This window comes from Equus przewalskii, chromosome 7 (genome assembly GCF_037783145.1).
Source record: "Equus przewalskii isolate Varuska chromosome 7, EquPr2, whole genome shotgun sequence".
NCBI lineage: Eukaryota > Metazoa > Chordata > Mammalia > Perissodactyla > Equidae > Equus > Equus przewalskii.
In genome coordinates this window covers 40603218-40621524 of record NC_091837.1, presented here as the reverse complement: position 1 = coordinate 40621524, position 18307 = coordinate 40603218, and the positions used below count along the sequence as shown (strand labels likewise).

Genomic DNA, 18307 nt, shown 5'->3' with positions numbered 1-18307 from the left:
TAGTTTGTCTTCTGGGTATAGGGGTGCCTTCTCTAGTGGTTGCTAGAAGTTGCTTGGGAGCACTGTCTTGGTCTCTGTTTCAGTATTTATTAATGGACTCTCCTACATTAAAAGTTCCAGAGATCTAGCCTCAGGCCTTTAGCCTAGGGGCAACTATTAGCCACCCTTTATTTACCCATTCAGCATTTTCTGGACCTTGCTGCCTCTGATATTGGAATTACTATGAGGTTCTGCTAGAAAACCCACTTGGCTCTTTCTTTGATTTTACCATCAGTCTGAACTTAGCTATTTTTAAATCATTCAGGAATTTTTCATAGTTCTGATCTGCTAGTGGCACCCTTTCTGGTTTTTCAGTATTGCAGTTAACTTATTTTTAGAGGTTTTTTGTCATTTCATTGGGATTTGGAGAGGGAGAGTCAAGTAAAGCATCTTAATCGAAAGCTAAGGTCATCTTTGATTTCTTTCATCCTACAAAGGATGAGTTGCCAAATAACTACCGATTCTGCCTTTGTACCAGCTCTTCTGCCAGTCCTCACTTCTGGTTTCTGCACCTCCACCTTAGTCCAGATACTGACTTCTGATTGCCTCGCTTGTCTTGTCAGTGCTTTCTTCTCACTTTGATGTATGCTATACATACTGACAAATCAATCTTCTCATCAGTCGTCTTTGAAAAATGATGCCTGATAATCTTTTAAGATAATATTCAGATATCTTAGCCTGCTTTTGAAGGCTTTCTACCATTTATGATACCCAATCTTTCTAACTTTGTTTCATTAATTCTCTGTATAGAATGGTCACCTTACTAGCTCAGTTGTCCTCTCTTTGATGAATCCTTTCCTCATTTTCTCGAGGGCCCAAAGTAACCTTTTTCTCCTTGGAATTTCCTTTGGTACTTTATCTGTACCTCTCTAACGCCCTTGTCACTTTCAGTTGTATAAAACATATTTATGTAACATCTTGTCTGTTATTAGAGGGCACTTTCCTTTAGGTTATTGTCTGTATCTTAAGGTTTTTTAGATCCTCCACAGGAGGTAGTTTACCTCACATATTGTAAATAGTCAAAAAATTTTTGTTTACTCAATGTAAGAAATATGTTTAGATTTGTAAACCACTAAATTATTAACAAATTTTTGGAATATGATTAACTTTCTTTGGTAAAGGTTAATTGTATTTACTATGACTTGATTTCTTGGATATAGTCCTCCGAGTAAAACACATGCTTAACTACTGACATCATACTAAGGATTGATAAGAATTTTGAGCTGGCTGCAGCAGAAATAATAGCCCCAAATTGGTTTTCTGCTTTATAAGTAAAATAACGATGGATAGGAAAATTTAGTCAAGGTAGATTCAGACAAATTTATAGTACTTCAGTGGATATATTTACATTTTACTGAAAATATAATTATTCATGAAACATAGAGTATGACTAAGGAAGAAAATTTGTCTTAAGTAGTGTTTGTTATAAAAGTTACACTGATAGTGTTATGTTTCTTTTATGATCAGATTTATTTCAGGATAACTGACTCTCACTAAAAGGGTATTTGAAATTAGTAGGACTGAGTAACCAGATGGAATGCTTTCTTGTCCTCAATATGAATAATTAGACTATATTCCCCAGTATGTGAAGTACTCTTTTTTGCCCACAAGCATTACATAAAATTATCAGTTAATCAGTTACATGGAACTGGCACAACGTAAGATGTATTAATCAATTAATCACTACCTAGTAACAAATTAGTTTTGCACAGTAGCATTAACCCTGACTAATATTATGACTTAGAATTAGAAATCCTAATTTCTTCATAATTGTGGAAATCATTGAAAAAGCCTGATATACGTCTTAATATAGCTGTAATATGTGCCTTCTTTTTCACATTATATTTAAGTGAATGAAAAGAATACTCTACAGGAAGAAAATAAAAAGCTTTCTGAACAGCTGCAGCAGAAAATTGAGTAAGTATTTTTCCTAAATTGTAGCAGAAAATTGAGTATTTTCCTCCATTTTTCTTTCTTCATCTTAATTAGCTAACAAACTGTAAAGATATGTTGAGTTACAGATTTCATTTTTAAAAATTATTATGTTCTGAAAAAAAGATACAAAGAAAATGGCTATGTTTTTGTGTTTTGGGAGGATATAAGAAGAGTGTATATGCATCTTTTAGGTTAGTGCGTGAATATATAAAGTATCAGAACATTTTAATTTAAAGCATTTTAATTTTTATAACCTATTATAAATAATAAATTATTAAAATACTTATATTTCAAATAAATATTTGGTTTTTGTCACCTCTCTTCCAGCCCTTTCCCAGAAGCTTCATAAAAGCAAACTGATTAAGTTTTCCTTCTCAGGCCTGGAGAACTTCTTTCTCCATCTGTTCCTCTCTCCTTTCCCCCCATTTCTCTTAAAGAATAAAAATAATAACTTTTATCCTGTGTACTAGTTACTCTTCTTTGTGTTTCATATTTGTTATTAATCCTCACTATGATTCTTTTAAGGTAATTTTATTATCTCTACTTTATGGATGAGGAAACCAACGCGCACAAATGTCGAATAACTTGCCGTGGTCTCACAGCTAGTAGGTAGTAAGACATCACTCAGTCTGCTATCTTCTGACGCAGAGGCCTCTGTGCTTTCCATTACGCAACAGTGGAATCTAAAAAAGAATCTGTTTTTCTGGGTATGGCCTGACTGATGCAGAGCAGAGAGATGGCCAGCTCTTAGTTCCCATTTATGTAAAGCTTGTGTAATATTTTTTGAGTTAGGATTCAGGATAGTCGTAATGGTTTTATAGGGTTCTTAAAGATCTTTTGCATTTGAGGGACATGTACAAAAACTTTGGTAAACTAAGCAGGTGTAACATATTATTTTGGCTTAGAATAGTTATTGCCTTATGTATAAACACGTCTCACAAGTGGAATTAACATCCTTACAGTATACTTTTAGGTAGTGAATGTCCAATAGGATTTTGATATTCCTCTCATGTGATCAGTCTACTGAATATTGGTAACCAAAGAGAATTTTCAGGGGGATAATAGTCAAATGAGGAAAGAAGTCTATGGGGTCAGACAGAGGTTGCAAAACGTTTATGAAAATGTCAACACTTTCTGATTTTACTCAAGCTCTGTAGTGAAGTGAGGCAAGACACAGATCCACAATCTCTTATATATGATTCAAAACCCAAAAGATTTTTTTGAAATGTTACAACCTAATCTCACCTCAACTGGCAAGATGCTGTTTATAGTCCTTATTTGTCTCACTTCGTATGAGCATTGCTAAGTTTTGCTGTTGAAATATCAGCATGCTTGACTAAAGGATGATGCCTTAGGTTTTACTGGAAATAATTATGTAGTAACCTGTATACGCTCTGAATTATCCTTTATTTAAGAAAAAATTTAAATTCTGAATCACATCTGATTCTGAAGATTTCAGATAACTGTTGACATGCATTGAGCTATGTTACGTGAAGTGATTTAGCTTATGGTATTTTGAACATATCAACCTTGATATTTATGAATACCAAAGATAAATAAGATAACGAATGTGTAGAGGTTAATACAGAATTAGGTAGGTGAATGCCTCAAAAACCAAGATCTTTAAAGTGTATTGAAACTAGATAATGTCATTTGCTTGGCAAAAATATGAATTCCAATCAGAATTAGTTTATTTTTAGTATTCTCAAAGTCACAGATTTTTCCTGTTAAAGCTCACTGATATTTTAGAAAAGAAGTAAAAGCTGAAGTTTGAAATTACAATGAAGATTAATCATATAGATGAGCTCAGAACATGTATGTTTTATTTAGGACATGCCTTAGAACAGTGTAAGAGGTCATCTATTGTGTCTTTCGGTTCTCTTCTGAAATATGATAGTTGTTATTCCCATGAGCCAACTTCTTTTATAGTTTGTTCTCTTGAAACAAATTTTCTTTGCTTGGCAGTTAAAAAAAATAGCAAGTATTATCTTGTAAAGGCAACCAGTTTCCTCTGGATACCTATAGTACTGTAACATTATACTATTAGTGCCTGAAATTCCCCTCAACTTTAGAAAAAATATTTGCCTTATTCTTCGGCTTGTTAAATGCAGTAATTCTAACTCATCTGAGTTGGATTTGATGTTACAGAAACCTTGTATGGTAGGACAGTTATTTACAGACACTATAGTAAGAAATTATTCAGTAAAAATTTGCCATTATAAAGTGTATATATAGGTTACTTATAACCCCATTTACAGAAAGCACATAATTAAATAAACTAGGTATTGAGGTTATAACCCTTTTTGTTTTGGGAAATGAATGTGTGTGAAAGTCAAAGGCGTGTATACACTTAAGGACTGTAGGATTCATTTCATTCAACATCCTCTTCTAAATTGAATTCCTTGTATAACTTCTTTAACAACCATTGTTTAGACACCTCTAGTACAAATTTGCTGTTTCCCAAGCCTATTTAATTTTAGTGTGATGGAATTATTAGAAAGTTCTAAATTTGTGTAGAAATCACTCTAGGTACAAGTTATATTTGTTGATTCTGATTTTGCCTTCTGTGACCATCTGGAACAAGTATACCCCTCTCATAATTGATGGCCCTTTGTTTACATGAAGACAACTATCAGGGCCCTCCTGAGTCTTATCTTTAGAGTAAATATCCTCTCTTAATTGACTGTTCCTCGTGTCATTACTTTAAGATTCTTCAAAGTACTATTTCTCTTTAATGTTTTAGTTTATCAGTATCTTAAGTAAGAACTCAGTATTCTAGTTATAGTCTGATCAATAGAGCAATACTGCCCGCTCCATTTTTCTGTATCTTTATTTATATTAATGTAGTCAAAAGATACATGTATTACTGGTGGTTCCTTATTGGGTTTGCTGCTAACTAGACCCTTTAAGTCAAAGTCTTCTCTATCCTCTACTTGTAGACTTGTTTTAGATAAAAGTACAGGACGTCAGAGTCATGACTTCATAGTAGGTTGTTTAAGAAACCTTATATCTTTTAGCCTACTCCTTCATTTTAAGATAATAGCACTATTGATTAAATACTATTTTCTGGGTGTTGGATTACATCTTTACATACGTTATCCTTTTCACAACTTCCCTACAAAAAGGAAGTAGGAAAGTACAGTACCATGCCTACTTTATAGGTGGTAACTGAGGCTCAGAAAGGTTAAATAACTCACCCAGTGTGACTAGAAAGTGTTGGACCCAGAATTCGAACCCAGGTTTGCCTGACTTCGCAGTTTGTATACCCTTTCTTAATTTTATGCTGAAACAGCCTCAGAAGGTTACCTACGTGGTGCCAGAAGAGGATTCTTCCTCTTCTGACTCAGTAAGGCTTATATCTTGCATTTATCTTGTTCTATTTCATTTTGTTAGATTTGCCCATTATTCCAACCTTTGAGGGTCTTTTATGTGTTGTTTTTTTTCCTGCCATGAGTTAGGTTAGCTTTTATTCTCAGCTTTGTGTCTTCCACAAGTTTGACATTCTATCAGTGGCCTGCATCAAAATCGTAAGTAAAATGTTGACTAAAACCTGTCTGAGGATGGAACCCTGAGGCATACTACTACAGATTTCCTTCGTTAATGATAATTTTTTGTGTGATATATCATTCAGTGAGTTAGGAGTCTATCTTTCTCTATTAATACCGAGTTTGGTATTTCTTCTTTTTGTTTACAATAAGAAGATATCAAGAGAATCATTGTCAGATGCCTTCCTGAGAGCGAGGTATACAATAAAGCAGTCCTCAGAACAACTGGCCTAATAGCCCTATTTTTAAAAATGTCTTATTTGAATTATTCATATAATAAACTTACACTGGTTCCAAGAGATTCAGGACATCAGACTCACTAGTTTGTATTTTAGGGAAACATCTCCTTCCCTTTTTTGAAAATCAGAATGGTTAGTGAACTTGATGGCTATAACTGCCTCATTAAGTTTGAATTGTATTTTAACTGGAAATATAGGTTCTTTCGATCTCTCCTTTAGCAGGAGAAAAGATGAATGTTGAAAACTTTTTCACAGACTCTTTATGTAGGGAAACCCTGGATCTTTATACAAAGTCTTTGGAAAAAAGAACAACTGAAGTGGTTTTCACTGTAATTTAAGGGGAGGCCTACAAATAAAACAGACACCCAAAAAAAATTTACTCTCAAGCCATTAGAAAGAAAAGTGGAAGGAGATAGATGACTTAGTGTATATAATTAACCAATAGCCATGGTGTGAACTTTTTAAGCTTTTCTCAGAAAATCAGTGAGCCCTAATGCTTTAAAGAAGAAATTTGGTGAACACGTGGAAGTTGGTTTGGGTTATTTTCCCCCTTTTATGACAAAGGACAAAAGAGGACAAAGCTAGCACTTGTTTACGTAGTTTGGACAACTCTAGTTAGAGCTAGCTTCTGTTTTGTTTTGGTTTGGTTTTGTGTTGTTATCCCAGCTACTTCTAGATTAACTCTGGCAGGAAATCAGTTTCTTCTGTCACTCATTCATGCTTCAGGTTGAATTTTTATGACTAAGAGGTAGGTGGGCTGTGACGTGATTAGTTAAAGCTAGGTCAGGTAGATTTCACGCTTAATTAATTTATAAGGCTTTCTCATATGACCTTAGTTTACTTTATTTTTCCAGAATAAGACAGTAGAATTGTATGGAGAGGTTAAAAATTGGATATTAATTCTAAAGATTTTCCTCCGTATTGAATATAGGGTTATAGACCACAAATAATATTGATATTATCCAGGAAATTAAGATACAAATCTATGCTAGGAAAAATTAATCTTTATCTTCTAATTTTTTTTTAAATCTGTTGGTCATAGTTTATAAAATTCTCATATTATTCTTTGTTTGGAAATAGTATTGAAAGTCGATATTAGTATAATAGAACACACTAGTTCTGTCATGTAAACCGTAAATGCCTGACAGACTGGTGAGAATTGGTTGGCAAATAGGTCAGTAATGATCTGACATGGAGAAGTCAACTGAGTTCATTAACTTTATTTTTGTCAACCGCAATTCAATCCAAATCCAATCTTTAGGTGCCATTAGTCCTGAATTGAGTTGGGCAAGAACGTATGCCCAGATCAGCACAAATCTATTTCTTTTAGTGGAATCTAGGAATCTCTCATATTCATTCATTCAGCAGTTGTTTATTGAGCACTTACCAAGTACCTACTATTGTAGACACTTGTGATGCCTCAGTGAACCAAAGATCCTTATCCTCTTAGAATTTACATTCTGGCAGGTGAGCAATTGACAGATCCCTTATATACTATGTTAGACAGCAGTAGGTGCAATGGATAAAGTAAACAGAGTAGAATAACAAGGAATAGGAGTACTAGCCTGTGGGAAGGGGGTTCAGTTGTAAATAGCATGTTCAAGGTAGGCACTGATGAGAAAAACTCCAGCAAAGACTTGAAGGAGATGAGAGAATTAGCCATGTGGTATCTGGGGATAAGCATTTCAAGAAGATGGAAGGACTAGAACAAAGAAGCTAAGGCAGGAGTATGCCTGGTGTATTTGAGGAATCTCGAGGAAGCAAGTGTGGCTGGAGTAGAATATAGAAAGAACAGGGGCCAGAGAGGTGGGAGGGGAGGGGGATGATCAGATCGTGTAGGACCTTGTGAATCATTGAAAGGCCTTTGATTTGTGTTTTCAGTAAAACTGGGAAATGTGGCAGGTTTTAATCAGAGGGGTAACATAATAAGACTTAAGTTTTAATAGGACTGTTCTGGCTGACATGTTGAGAGTAGACTGGAACGGGGGCTGATAGAAGCAGTGGTGGAAAGTCAAAGTTTGAATCCTTGTAGTCAGTCGTTAGTCTCATGGTCTACACTAAGGATAACATGTTGAATGGTTAACAACATTGTCCCAGGAGTCTGGCTGCTGAGATTTAGATCCTGGTTCTGTTAGTTACTATTTTAGTAAGTGACTTAACTTCTGTGTCTTCATTTTCTCATTTGTAAAATGAGAGTAATAATAATACCTCATCAGTTGTGGTAATTAAACTGATAGGTGTAGCACTTTGAACACTGCCCAGCAGTGTAAAGCCACAACAGATGTTGGTAGTTATCAGTGTTAACATTATATATCACCCTATATTTGTTGTTTGCCGAGTTATGTTCATTCTTTTACCACAGTGTTTAGCATTGATCCCTTCCTTTTCATAACTATTTTCAGCATCCTAGTTCGCCCCACAGAAGCTCTTGCATCGACTATTACACCCGTTGCCTAATTGACTTCCTTGCCTCCTTTCTGTCTGTCCTAGTCGGTCTGCTGCACACTGTGGCTAGATTATCGCATTACCTCCATGCTCTAAAACCTTAATTCCTTTCTTCTTGTTTTCTTATTTATGTGCACACTTAATCAAGGCTCTCGTTCTGTAGTCCTAGCTTACCGTTCTCTAAGACAAGTACACAGTACTGCCTGCCTTGACTCAAACTGTGTGGATCCTCTGCTGATTTTCTCTGCCATTTGAAATCCTTTTAATTTCACCTCAGGTGCCACTGACCACACCTTGTACTTTACTACTCACAATAATATTCCCCACTTGGTACTCTAATCCTTATATTTAGATTGGAAGCATTAGATGCAAGGAATTCTCTCTCTACAGCTTCATACCTGTGTTCTGCTGTCGCTCCATACTATATGAAGATGTTTTAATAAGTATTTGTTGAATTAGTTTTCTTTCAATTGTCATTATTTTCCTCTAGGAATGACCAGCAGCATCAAGTAACTGAGCTTGAATCTGAGGAAAATGCTATTCCAGATTCACCAATAACGGCCTTTTCCTTTTCTGGCATTAACCGGCTACGGAGAAAGGAGAACCTCCATGTCCGATACATAGAACAAACACATACTAAACTGGAACACTCTCTGTGTACAGATGGTAAGGGTTGGAGTTGTACTTCAGTTATCTGGTTTTGTAAAAAGAATGTATTTGTCTGTTGTTGGTTTGGGGGGAGGGTTTTTTTTTTGTTCCTTGGGTTTTTTTGTCAGGAAGATTGGGCCTCAGCTAAGATCTGTTGCCAATCCTCCTCTTTTTGCTTAAGGAAGATTGTCACTGAGCTAACATCTGTGCCAGTCTTCCTGTATTTTATGTGGGACTCCGCCACAGCGTGGCTTGATGAGCAGTGCTAGATCTGTGCCTGGGATCTGAACCTGCAAACCCCAGGCCACCGAAGTGGAATGGGTTTAACCATTATGTCACCGGGCTGATCCCTATTGTTAGTTTTTATGTTATTCAAGCTAGTGGAAAGAAGATAGTCATTGTCAGGCTACTTATGTTACAACTGTGAGTTTAACTTCCGTTAGTGAAGTGACTGGGAAGGCATTTTCTGCCTGTGTTATGTATAGACACATATCGCTCATCTGAATATATAAATGCTCAGCATTTTATAATTACAGTGAATAGTCTTGTTTCTTTTCATTTTAAAAATATTCTTATGTGTATATATTGGAGTGGGATAGAAAGAAACAGGAAAGGAACTTAACATTAATTTTCACCTACTCTGCGCCAGGTATTATGCTGAGTGATTTGAGTACATTTTATTGTATTTTAATTTCCATGACAAGCTTGCAAGGTAGCTATTAGCACCTTTGTTTTATAGATGAGGAAAGATATGTTCTTTAGGGTTAAATAACTCACTCAGAGACATGTGTCAAGTAAGTAGATAAAATTCAGGTAAGTCAGTCAAAATTCAGATATGATCTTCTTGGCTCTGAACTTTTGTGCTTTCCAGGTCTTGCCTGCGGTTCCTCCCACCATTGGAGCTGTCTTTGACTGACTATTTTTTTGTTTTTTGATAATTTGTAGCAATTGGTGGTAATCAAGAAATGGCTTTATATTGTATCTGCTCGATGGCTTATCAGTGGCATATTTCTAATTCCAGGCCAATTTACCATTTCTGCTAAATGCTTTGGAACTACCTTTTCATGTAGCCCTGAAATGTATCATGTGACATGATACAATGATTATTCCTTTTAATGTTGATCTAAAGTAAATGGTAAAGACTTTAATTTTTAACCTAAACTGTTTGGGGAGAAGGGGTGTATAGTCCTAGAGACATTTTTATAATGCAAATAAATTTGGCAGTAGCTATGCCTTTAAAAAAATAAATAGATCTTATTCTTTCCTGCTGGAAAATTGACACAATTTTCCCCCATTTTACATGAGCTTGCATCGCCATCTAGTGGAAAACAGAAGAACTGTTAAAAATCTTACACGTAATTAGGAGCTAAAGTACAATTAAGATCACGAATCTAGAATTGAACACTCATTGGCCTTTTAGTCTGCTGCAGACAGGACATGAATCACCACAGATGAGCAGCTGCATAATTTAGATCATGTTTAAATCCATGTGTAGGAATAGCCAGAAAAACAAATCACAGCAATTTATTAGGAAAGTCTTTTATATCCAGTATAAATGCTTCTGGTTTATTTTTTGATTGAGAATAATGTATAACTATTTAAAAACTTAATTTGTCTGCTTTAGTCTTGTTCTGATCCTTTTTACTTGAAATCTGAAATTTTGGTTTTAAAATATAAAGTAACTTTTGAGCCATGCAAATTATTTTAAAACTGATTTAATGACTATTAGTCCTTTTCTCTTTTCTAACCACCCTTGCTTGTTTATTTTCAAGTGTATAGCGCTTTTTAATACCATTTTCAAGTTATAATTGGTAAAAGTCTATTTCCCTTTGCTGTGTCTTTTGGCTTTCTTTGAATTAAATCCTTAAACACTTGAATGATTTATGATAAAGCATATTTCAGGATTTCCTTCCAGAAAATAGAAACTCTAAAACAAGGATTGTAGAGCTGTATGATGCAGTATTCATTTTAAATTAACCTACTGATGTGCAACAAATACACAAGGAAAAGAAGATACGTTAAAATATTACAATTCTAGGAGACTTAGGTCCGAAGAAACTTGTGTACAAATTCTAGTCCTCTCTCTCCCCTGTAATTTCCAGCTTTGTTTCTTTTTTCAATTTTTTATGTTTCCTTCTTCTCTCCAAAGCCCCCCAGTACATAGTTGTATATTTTAGTTGTGCGTCCTTCTAGTTGTGGCATGTGGGACACCGCCTCAGCATGGCTTGATGAGTGGTGCCAGGTCCACGCCCAGGATCCGAACCAGTGAAACCCTGTGCCAGCAAAGCAGAGCGCGCAAACTTAGCTCAGCCACGGGCCGCCCCCCCGCCCCCCAGCTTTGTTTCTTAATGAAACCAAAGAGATGAACTTTTTATTAGAATATTGAAATTTTATCAATAAAATGGCACTTCTCATGCAAAAAGACAGATTTGTATTAGCTTATCCAAATAATATTTTTCATGATTTTTTATATGTAATATCTCTTGTTTTTTCCCTTAGAATTGAGAAAAGTTCCAAAATCTTCAACTCATCTGCAACAAAAGCCTAATGAAAATGAAACTCTAGTGGCTGACACTTGTGATCAAAGTCAGTCTCCAATGGCTAGTAAGCAAGATATTGAGATTAATTTATAAGTTTAAAATTTGTGGTTATTGGTGGGTTAAGAGGGGCCAACATTCTGAATAAGACAATATGTTAAAATATTTTGCATATAATTTTGTTTGTATTACTAATTGTTTAGCAGTCTTTTTCATATTGGAAAGTAATGTTATACTATTATTAATTCATATTAATGCCCCTACCCATATATATAAATACAAATTGCTAATAATTTTGAGTAAACAAGGCTTTACTGTGCAGGGGAAGGGAGGAAGGAGGGGCAAGAAGAGGGAGAGGGAATGGGGAGAAAAAGAGAACACATTCTCACACTTTCTGTTCTCAGTCATTACATTAGAACTGCTCTGACAAAAGTCATCAGTGACCTCCTGATTGTTACATCTGATGACTGTTTCCCGCTCCTTATCCTACTTGACCTTTCTATGACACCTGACATTATGGAGCACTCTCTTTTTTGAAGTGGTGCCACTCTCCTGGTTCTCTTACTTCTTATTGTACTTTTTTCATCTTCCTTTATTGGCTATTCTTTCTCTTCTTTTAAATGTTATTGTCCCCAGTGTGTATGGTCCTGGGCCTTTTCTTGTCTCACTTTTTATCTCTTTCTGGAGGAAGCTCACCTAGAGTTAGTGTTCTGCTACAACCTATACGATAATAAATCCCAAATCTATATCTCTGTCCAAGACTTTTCTCCTGGATTCCAAACCAGTGGATTTGCCTGCTGTTGAACACGTCTACCTGGATATCCTCCAATTTCAGCATGTTTAAAATTGAAACTGTTGTGTCAAACCTACTTCTCATCCTTTTATTTATAATCTCAGTGAATAACACTACCTCTCTGAGTTACCTAAATTGAAAGACTTTGAGTCACCCCTAGACTCCTCCTTCCTCTCTCTCATATTGAGATAGTCTCCAAGTCTTATTGATTGCTTCTCCTACGTATCTGTCACGCGTATTCTTCTGCACCCCCATTTTCCTAGTTTCGGCCATCAGCGTCTCTCGTCAGACTGTGTTGGTACTCTTAACTAGTCCTCTTGCCTATTAGTGACTGATTCTTGCTCCATCAGCCTATCATGGCTAGAATTATTTTTTTTAACCCAAATATTGCATCTGTCCTCTATTAAAAACCTTGGAATCTCTTCATTGCCTGCAGAATGAATTTTAACTCTTTAGGATAATCTGATCCCTCACCAACCTATCTGGGCTTCTGTCCTGCTGCTACTGTATCTTTTGCATTTGGTTTCCAGCAGTTGAACCACATGTAGTTCCCTGAACCTGCTGTCTTGTTTCACATGTGTGGACCCTTACACATGCCTAGAATCCTTCTCTGCCCCTAGTCCAGTTGACTGTCAAATTCCCCTTTCTCTTAGACATCACTTGGTCTGGCTTTCCTTGATTTCCCAAGGCAGATTAAGAGTCCTTTCTCTATTTTTAAATTACCCCTTTTTTATATACCTTTATATAATGTTTGTCACATTTTATTGCAATTTTCCTTTTTACCTTTCTGTTTCAACTATGGCCTATAAGCTCCTTGAGGACAAGTACCTTTTCTTTTCACCCAGTGCCTAGCATAATCCCTGGAACATAGTATGTGCTCCATAAATACTTGCTGAGTTATTGAAAGTCTGAATGCATAAAACTTTATAAGATACATGAACACAGGTGATTTCTGTATAATTATGTGTTAGCTTAAAACTTGGAAATTATGCAGTGCTGAAAATCTCTCCCACAAAGTATGTTTTCATGAAAGGTACTATAAATATGGTTTGATATTCATGCTATATATTAGGTCACAATAAACCCATTTATTTTTATGATTTTTTTTCACTAGCAATAAAAAATAATCTACCTCTTGCATTCAGTTCACTTAGAAGAAGTAGAAAACTTAGCTGAGAAAGTTTGGCAAGTGTAGACGCTAGATACCTACTACTTATTGCCATTTATAGTAAATATTTTGGGCTTTTTTGCAAAGAATTTAAAAAATTGTTTAGTGCCATCTTGTAAACTGGTTCTTTGAGCCTTTTATTCCTTTTTGTATTTTTTTATACATCTAGCTTCTACAATTGTGTGATTGTTTTTTTTCTTCTTACTTAGAAACACATGGGACAAGCAGTTATCCCACTGATAAGTCATCTTTTAATTTAGCTACAGTTGTTGCTGAAACACTTGGACTTAGTGTTCAAGAAGAATCTGTAAGTAATTGTTGAATTTGGTGTTAATGTGAAGTAATTGGTGTCCTTTTAGGTCGGTTTTTAGAGAATTGAGCAAGAGAAAAAGTATTTTTTTCCAAAGATCATTGGATAAAGGCCTAGAACAAAATTGACGTGGCCAGGAGGCCCATTTATATTGTCCATCCCAGGCAGTCCCAGAAATCTAGGGTCTTTAGAATTCTTGGGATATAGGTTATGGGCTGCATCAAAATTTAGAGAACTGATGATGACTTAGATGATTTGGCCACCCTCTTCCCCACCCCCTCTCTCCTCCCTAGCCCTGTCCTGTTTCATCTAAGAGAAGAGTTAAACCTTTGGGTTGATTTCAGGATTTTTTTTCATGAAATGCACATAAGATAAAATTAACCATTTTAAAGTGTACTATTCAATGGCATTTAGTATATTCACAATATTATACAACAGCCCCTCCATCTAGTTCCAAAGCATTTTCATCACCCCAGAAGAAAACCCCATCCTTGTTAAACGTTCAGTCCTCATTCCCCCTACTCGCAGTCCCTGAACCACAGGTCTACTTTCTGTCCTATGGATTTACCTATTCTGGATAATTCATATAAATGGAATCATATGTTGTGTGGCTTTTGAGTCTGGCTTCTTTCACTTATCTTGTTTTTGAGGTTCATCTACTTTGTAGCATTTATCAGTATTTCATTCCTTTTTAAGGATGAATCATCTTCCATTGTATTTATGTACTTTATATATTACTGTTGAAGGAACCTCAAGGTCCCGTGAGCCCTCTTGATGATGAGCTCTACCACTGTCTGGAAGGAGATCACAAGAAACAACCTTTTGAGGAATCTGCAAGAAATAGTGAAGATAGTTTAAGGTAATTTGGGGCACTTTGGTAAAAACTTATAAACTGTTGGTGAGATCCCATTCAATTAGTTCCATATAATTAAACTATTTCTCCCACACAGCATATAGTTTGTTATTCTGGTTGTATTAATTTTTATTTTAAAAAATATTTTACCCAGTTTATGACCAATTGAGGGCTTTTTGCATTATTGCAAAGAGATGAATATTATTTTTATATTCTTTCTAGACTTGTATCAAGCAGTACTTAGGAGTTCCCGGCATTGTTACTCTGCCCCTTTAAAGACCCGCTCATCCCTTCTGGGTTTGTATTTCCCAAGACTGGATGTTACATAAAATGCATCTGTAAGCTTGGATGAGCTTCCAAGATTGTGTTGCATCTCATTTTTTACTAATTTCAGAACATCCATTAACTAATAATCCTATGTTTATGTAGCATTTTGCTTTTTAAAAGACCTTTGGTTTTGGATACATATATAACATTTAATTTGTCATCTTGGTAACTCTAATTAAAGTAGGTTTTATTACTTCCATTTTTTACAGTCAACAGAAATGCAGCTCGAATGAGGGTCAGTGTCTTGCTCACAGCCACATAGCTGTTAAGTTCTAGAGTAGGAGCTTGCCCATCCCCTGTCTCCAAACTTAAACCTGATGCTCTTCCACCACTGCAGCCGTCCCTCTGCCACAGGCAGGCTGGTCTTAATTTATGTTCAATCCTGTGATACAGGAATGTCGTTTCTTGGAGTTACTCACGCCAGATTTCGTAACAACAAAGAAAGTTGGGTCCTCATTGGAACTTAGTAAAATATGATTTTCTTATATAATGAAGTTATTTAAATTAAATATTTATGGATAGCAATTTTATGATATTGAGACTGATTTACTGTATCATTTTCCTCTGCTTTTTGTCAGCTAAATGAAGAGAAGCCAGCAACTATACCCTATCTTAAATGTTAATCATCTGCCTCTAATACGTGGATAAAAACTTACTATTAATAATTCTGTATTAGCAAAAGCTTTCTCATTACACTTGTCTTTTAATTTTTACTCTATGTCTTTAGAAGGAAAAAAATTTTACCACTCTTTATTTTTTTAGATTTCCAGACTGTAATTCAAAGACTCCTCCTCAAGAAGAGTTGCCCACTCGGGTATCATCTCCTGTATTTGGAGCTACGTCTAATGTGAAAAGCAGTTTAGGTTTGAATACAAGTTTGTCCCCTTCTCTTTTAGAGACTGGGAAAAAAAAACATCTGAAAATGGCACCTTTCAGCAATACTTCTAACTCTAGATCAGAGAAAACTAGATCAAAATCTGAAGATAATGCCCTTTTCACACATCTTTATCTTGGGTCTGAGGTGAACAAGATCATTAGCCAATCATCTTCTAATAAGCAAATGCTTATAAATAAAAATATAAGTGAATCCACAAGTGAACAGGAGAATCTTGATCATATTAAAGATGCTATTACTGATAAAGATAAACATGTGATGTCCCTGAAATCATTGGGAGGCAGAACATCCAAAAGGAAGAAAATTGAGGAAGAAAGTGAAGATGAAGTAAGCTGCCCCCAAGCTTCTTTTGATAAAGAAAATGCTTTTCCTTTTCCACCCGATAGTCATTCTTCCTTGAACGGAGACTGTGTGATGGACAAACCTCTGGATCTGTCTGATCGATTTTCAGCTATTCAGCGTCAAGAGAAAAGCCAAGGAAGTGAGCCCTCTAAAATCAGATTTAGGCAGGCGACTCTCTCTGAGGCTTTGAAGCCCATCCCGAAGAGCTCTTCTTCAAGCCGCGAGGCCTTGAGTGGGAGCTGTACGTTAACCAGAGATTCCCCAGAGGAGCCCTGTTTACAGGATTGCGGCCTCCAGTCTTTGAGTAAATCCTCTCCAGATAATAAAACACCATTACAAATAAAGGAAGAAAATCCTGTCTTTAAAATCCCTCTATGTCCACGTGAAAGTTTGGAGACAGAGAGTCTTTTTGATGACATGAAGGTTTGTGTTCAATGGTCAAGGATTTTGATTAAAATGATTGTTTATGATTTTATCTAGGTGCTAATAATTCTTTCTGTTTTAGGGTGCTGGTTCTCATGAGCCAATAAAAAGAAAACCCAGGTCAATCCATGGAGCATGTGAACTTGCGTCTGTTCTTCAGTTAAATCCGTGTAGAATTTCTAAAGCAAAGTCTTCACAAGACAGCCAAGGTGTGGGCACTCTAAACAGTATTTCTACTCCTTCTTAGTGACTTTAAGTTGAGTATTGTAATATGTTATTTACATTCTTTGAATAGATGAAATTGTTTTGGGAAAACATACCTTATTTCTTGCTGCCTGTTTCTGTGTTTATGGGATGATTCTCTCATTGGTTTCATTTTACATGTGATTTTCTTGCTCTTATGCATTTGAAAAAATGAATTGAGAGGGACTGTCCCAGTGGCATAGTGGTTAAGTTCGCGTGCTCTGCTTCAGCGGCCTGGGGTTTGAATCCTAGGCATGGACCTAGCACCACTCGTCAAGCCATACTATAAAATAGAGGAAGACTGGCACAGATGTTAGCTCAGCGGCAATCTTCCTCACAATAAAGAAATAAATAAATAAAAATGAGAGGAAAATAGTTCAAAAAAATTTAAACTAGTATTTAAACTAGTTTTTAAAGATTTTATTTTTCCTTTATCTCCCCAAAGCTTCCCGGTACGTAGTTCTGTATTTTTAGTTGTGAGTCCTTCTAGGGGAGGCATATGGGATGCCACCTCAGCATGGCCTGAGGAGCAGTGCCATGTCTGCACCCAGGATCTGAACTGGCGAAACCCTGAGCTGCTGAAGCAAAGCGCAGTAACTTAACCACCCGGCCAAGGGGCCAGCCCCTAAACTAGTTTTTAAAGTAGTATTTTCATCATCCAGACCTTGTTCCTCACCCCATAGGTAGCCTGTCCTTTTTCTTTGTATTTACATGTGTACATATCCATGTTTACATTTATATGGGTTTTTAAACTTCTTGTTTGAAAACATTGTTTGCTCTAATATGTGTCTTAATATTTTCATAATTTTTCTGTGTTTAAAAGGAGTCTTTTCATTTTTTAGCCACAAAATACAGAATATTTCTGCCCTTCATATGCACTGTTTTCCTTTTATCCATTGGAAAGTTGCTCCTTCATTCTGGGTTTATTTTCCTTAAGCACAGTCTTTAGTTTTTCTTCCAGCAAGAGTTTCAGTCTCTGTATGAAAACATGTTTTTCACTCTCATTCTTGACTTTATCTTTTTGTTTTGATTTCTTTTCTTGGTTGCTCTAGGGATTATGGTATACCTGCTTAAGCTTCCACAGTCTGCTTAGGTTTAATATTGTACTACTTGATGTTCTAGAACTGTACTTTATGTAATTATCATGTGTATCTACATACATTGAAAAACCCCTCCAAACAATGTTATAATTTTAACTTAAAAAAATTTTATTGAGGTAAAAATTACCCATTAAAGTGTACAACTCAATGGTTTTGGTAAACTCTGAGAGTTGTGCAACCCTGATTATAGTCTAAGTTTAGGAAAATTTTCTTCACCCCAAGAGGGACAGTGCCTGTTAGTAATCATTGTCCATTCCTCTTCCCTGTTCCCCAGTGCTAAGCAACCACTAATCTACTTTCTGTCTCTATAGATTTGCCTATTCTGGAGTTTTCATATAAATGATATCAAGCAACATATGATCTTTTGTGACTTTTTTCACTATTATGAGTAATGCTGCTATGAATACTTAATGTATAATTTTGTGGATGTATGTTTTTGTCTTTCTCGAGTTATATATAGGAGTA

The 18307-nt window shown here is 35.8% G+C and overlaps 1 protein-coding gene across 18 annotated transcripts in view; it reads left to right on the top strand.

The window, feature by feature from the left end:
- Nucleotides 1-18307, top strand: part of RBBP8 (RB binding protein 8, endonuclease) — a 103656-nt gene that overhangs the window by 60512 nt on the left and 24837 nt on the right. For 8 of the 18 annotated variants that reach the window (XM_008523294.2, XM_070629687.1, XM_070629689.1 and 5 more), the window contains 7 exons: nucleotides 1890-1956; nucleotides 8694-8869; nucleotides 11351-11455; nucleotides 13559-13656; nucleotides 14406-14518; nucleotides 15602-16499; nucleotides 16582-16708. In XM_008523294.2, coding sequence (XP_008521516.1) covers nucleotides 1890-1956; nucleotides 8694-8869; nucleotides 11351-11455; nucleotides 13559-13656; nucleotides 14406-14518; nucleotides 15602-16499; nucleotides 16582-16708 — 1584 coding nt within the window. The remainder of the gene's footprint in view (nucleotides 1-1889; nucleotides 1957-8693; nucleotides 8870-11350; nucleotides 11456-13558; nucleotides 13657-14405; nucleotides 14519-15601; nucleotides 16500-16581; nucleotides 16709-18307) is intronic. The other 10 variants (XM_008523295.2, XM_070629693.1, XM_070629694.1 and 7 more) reach the window with 2 other exon arrangements.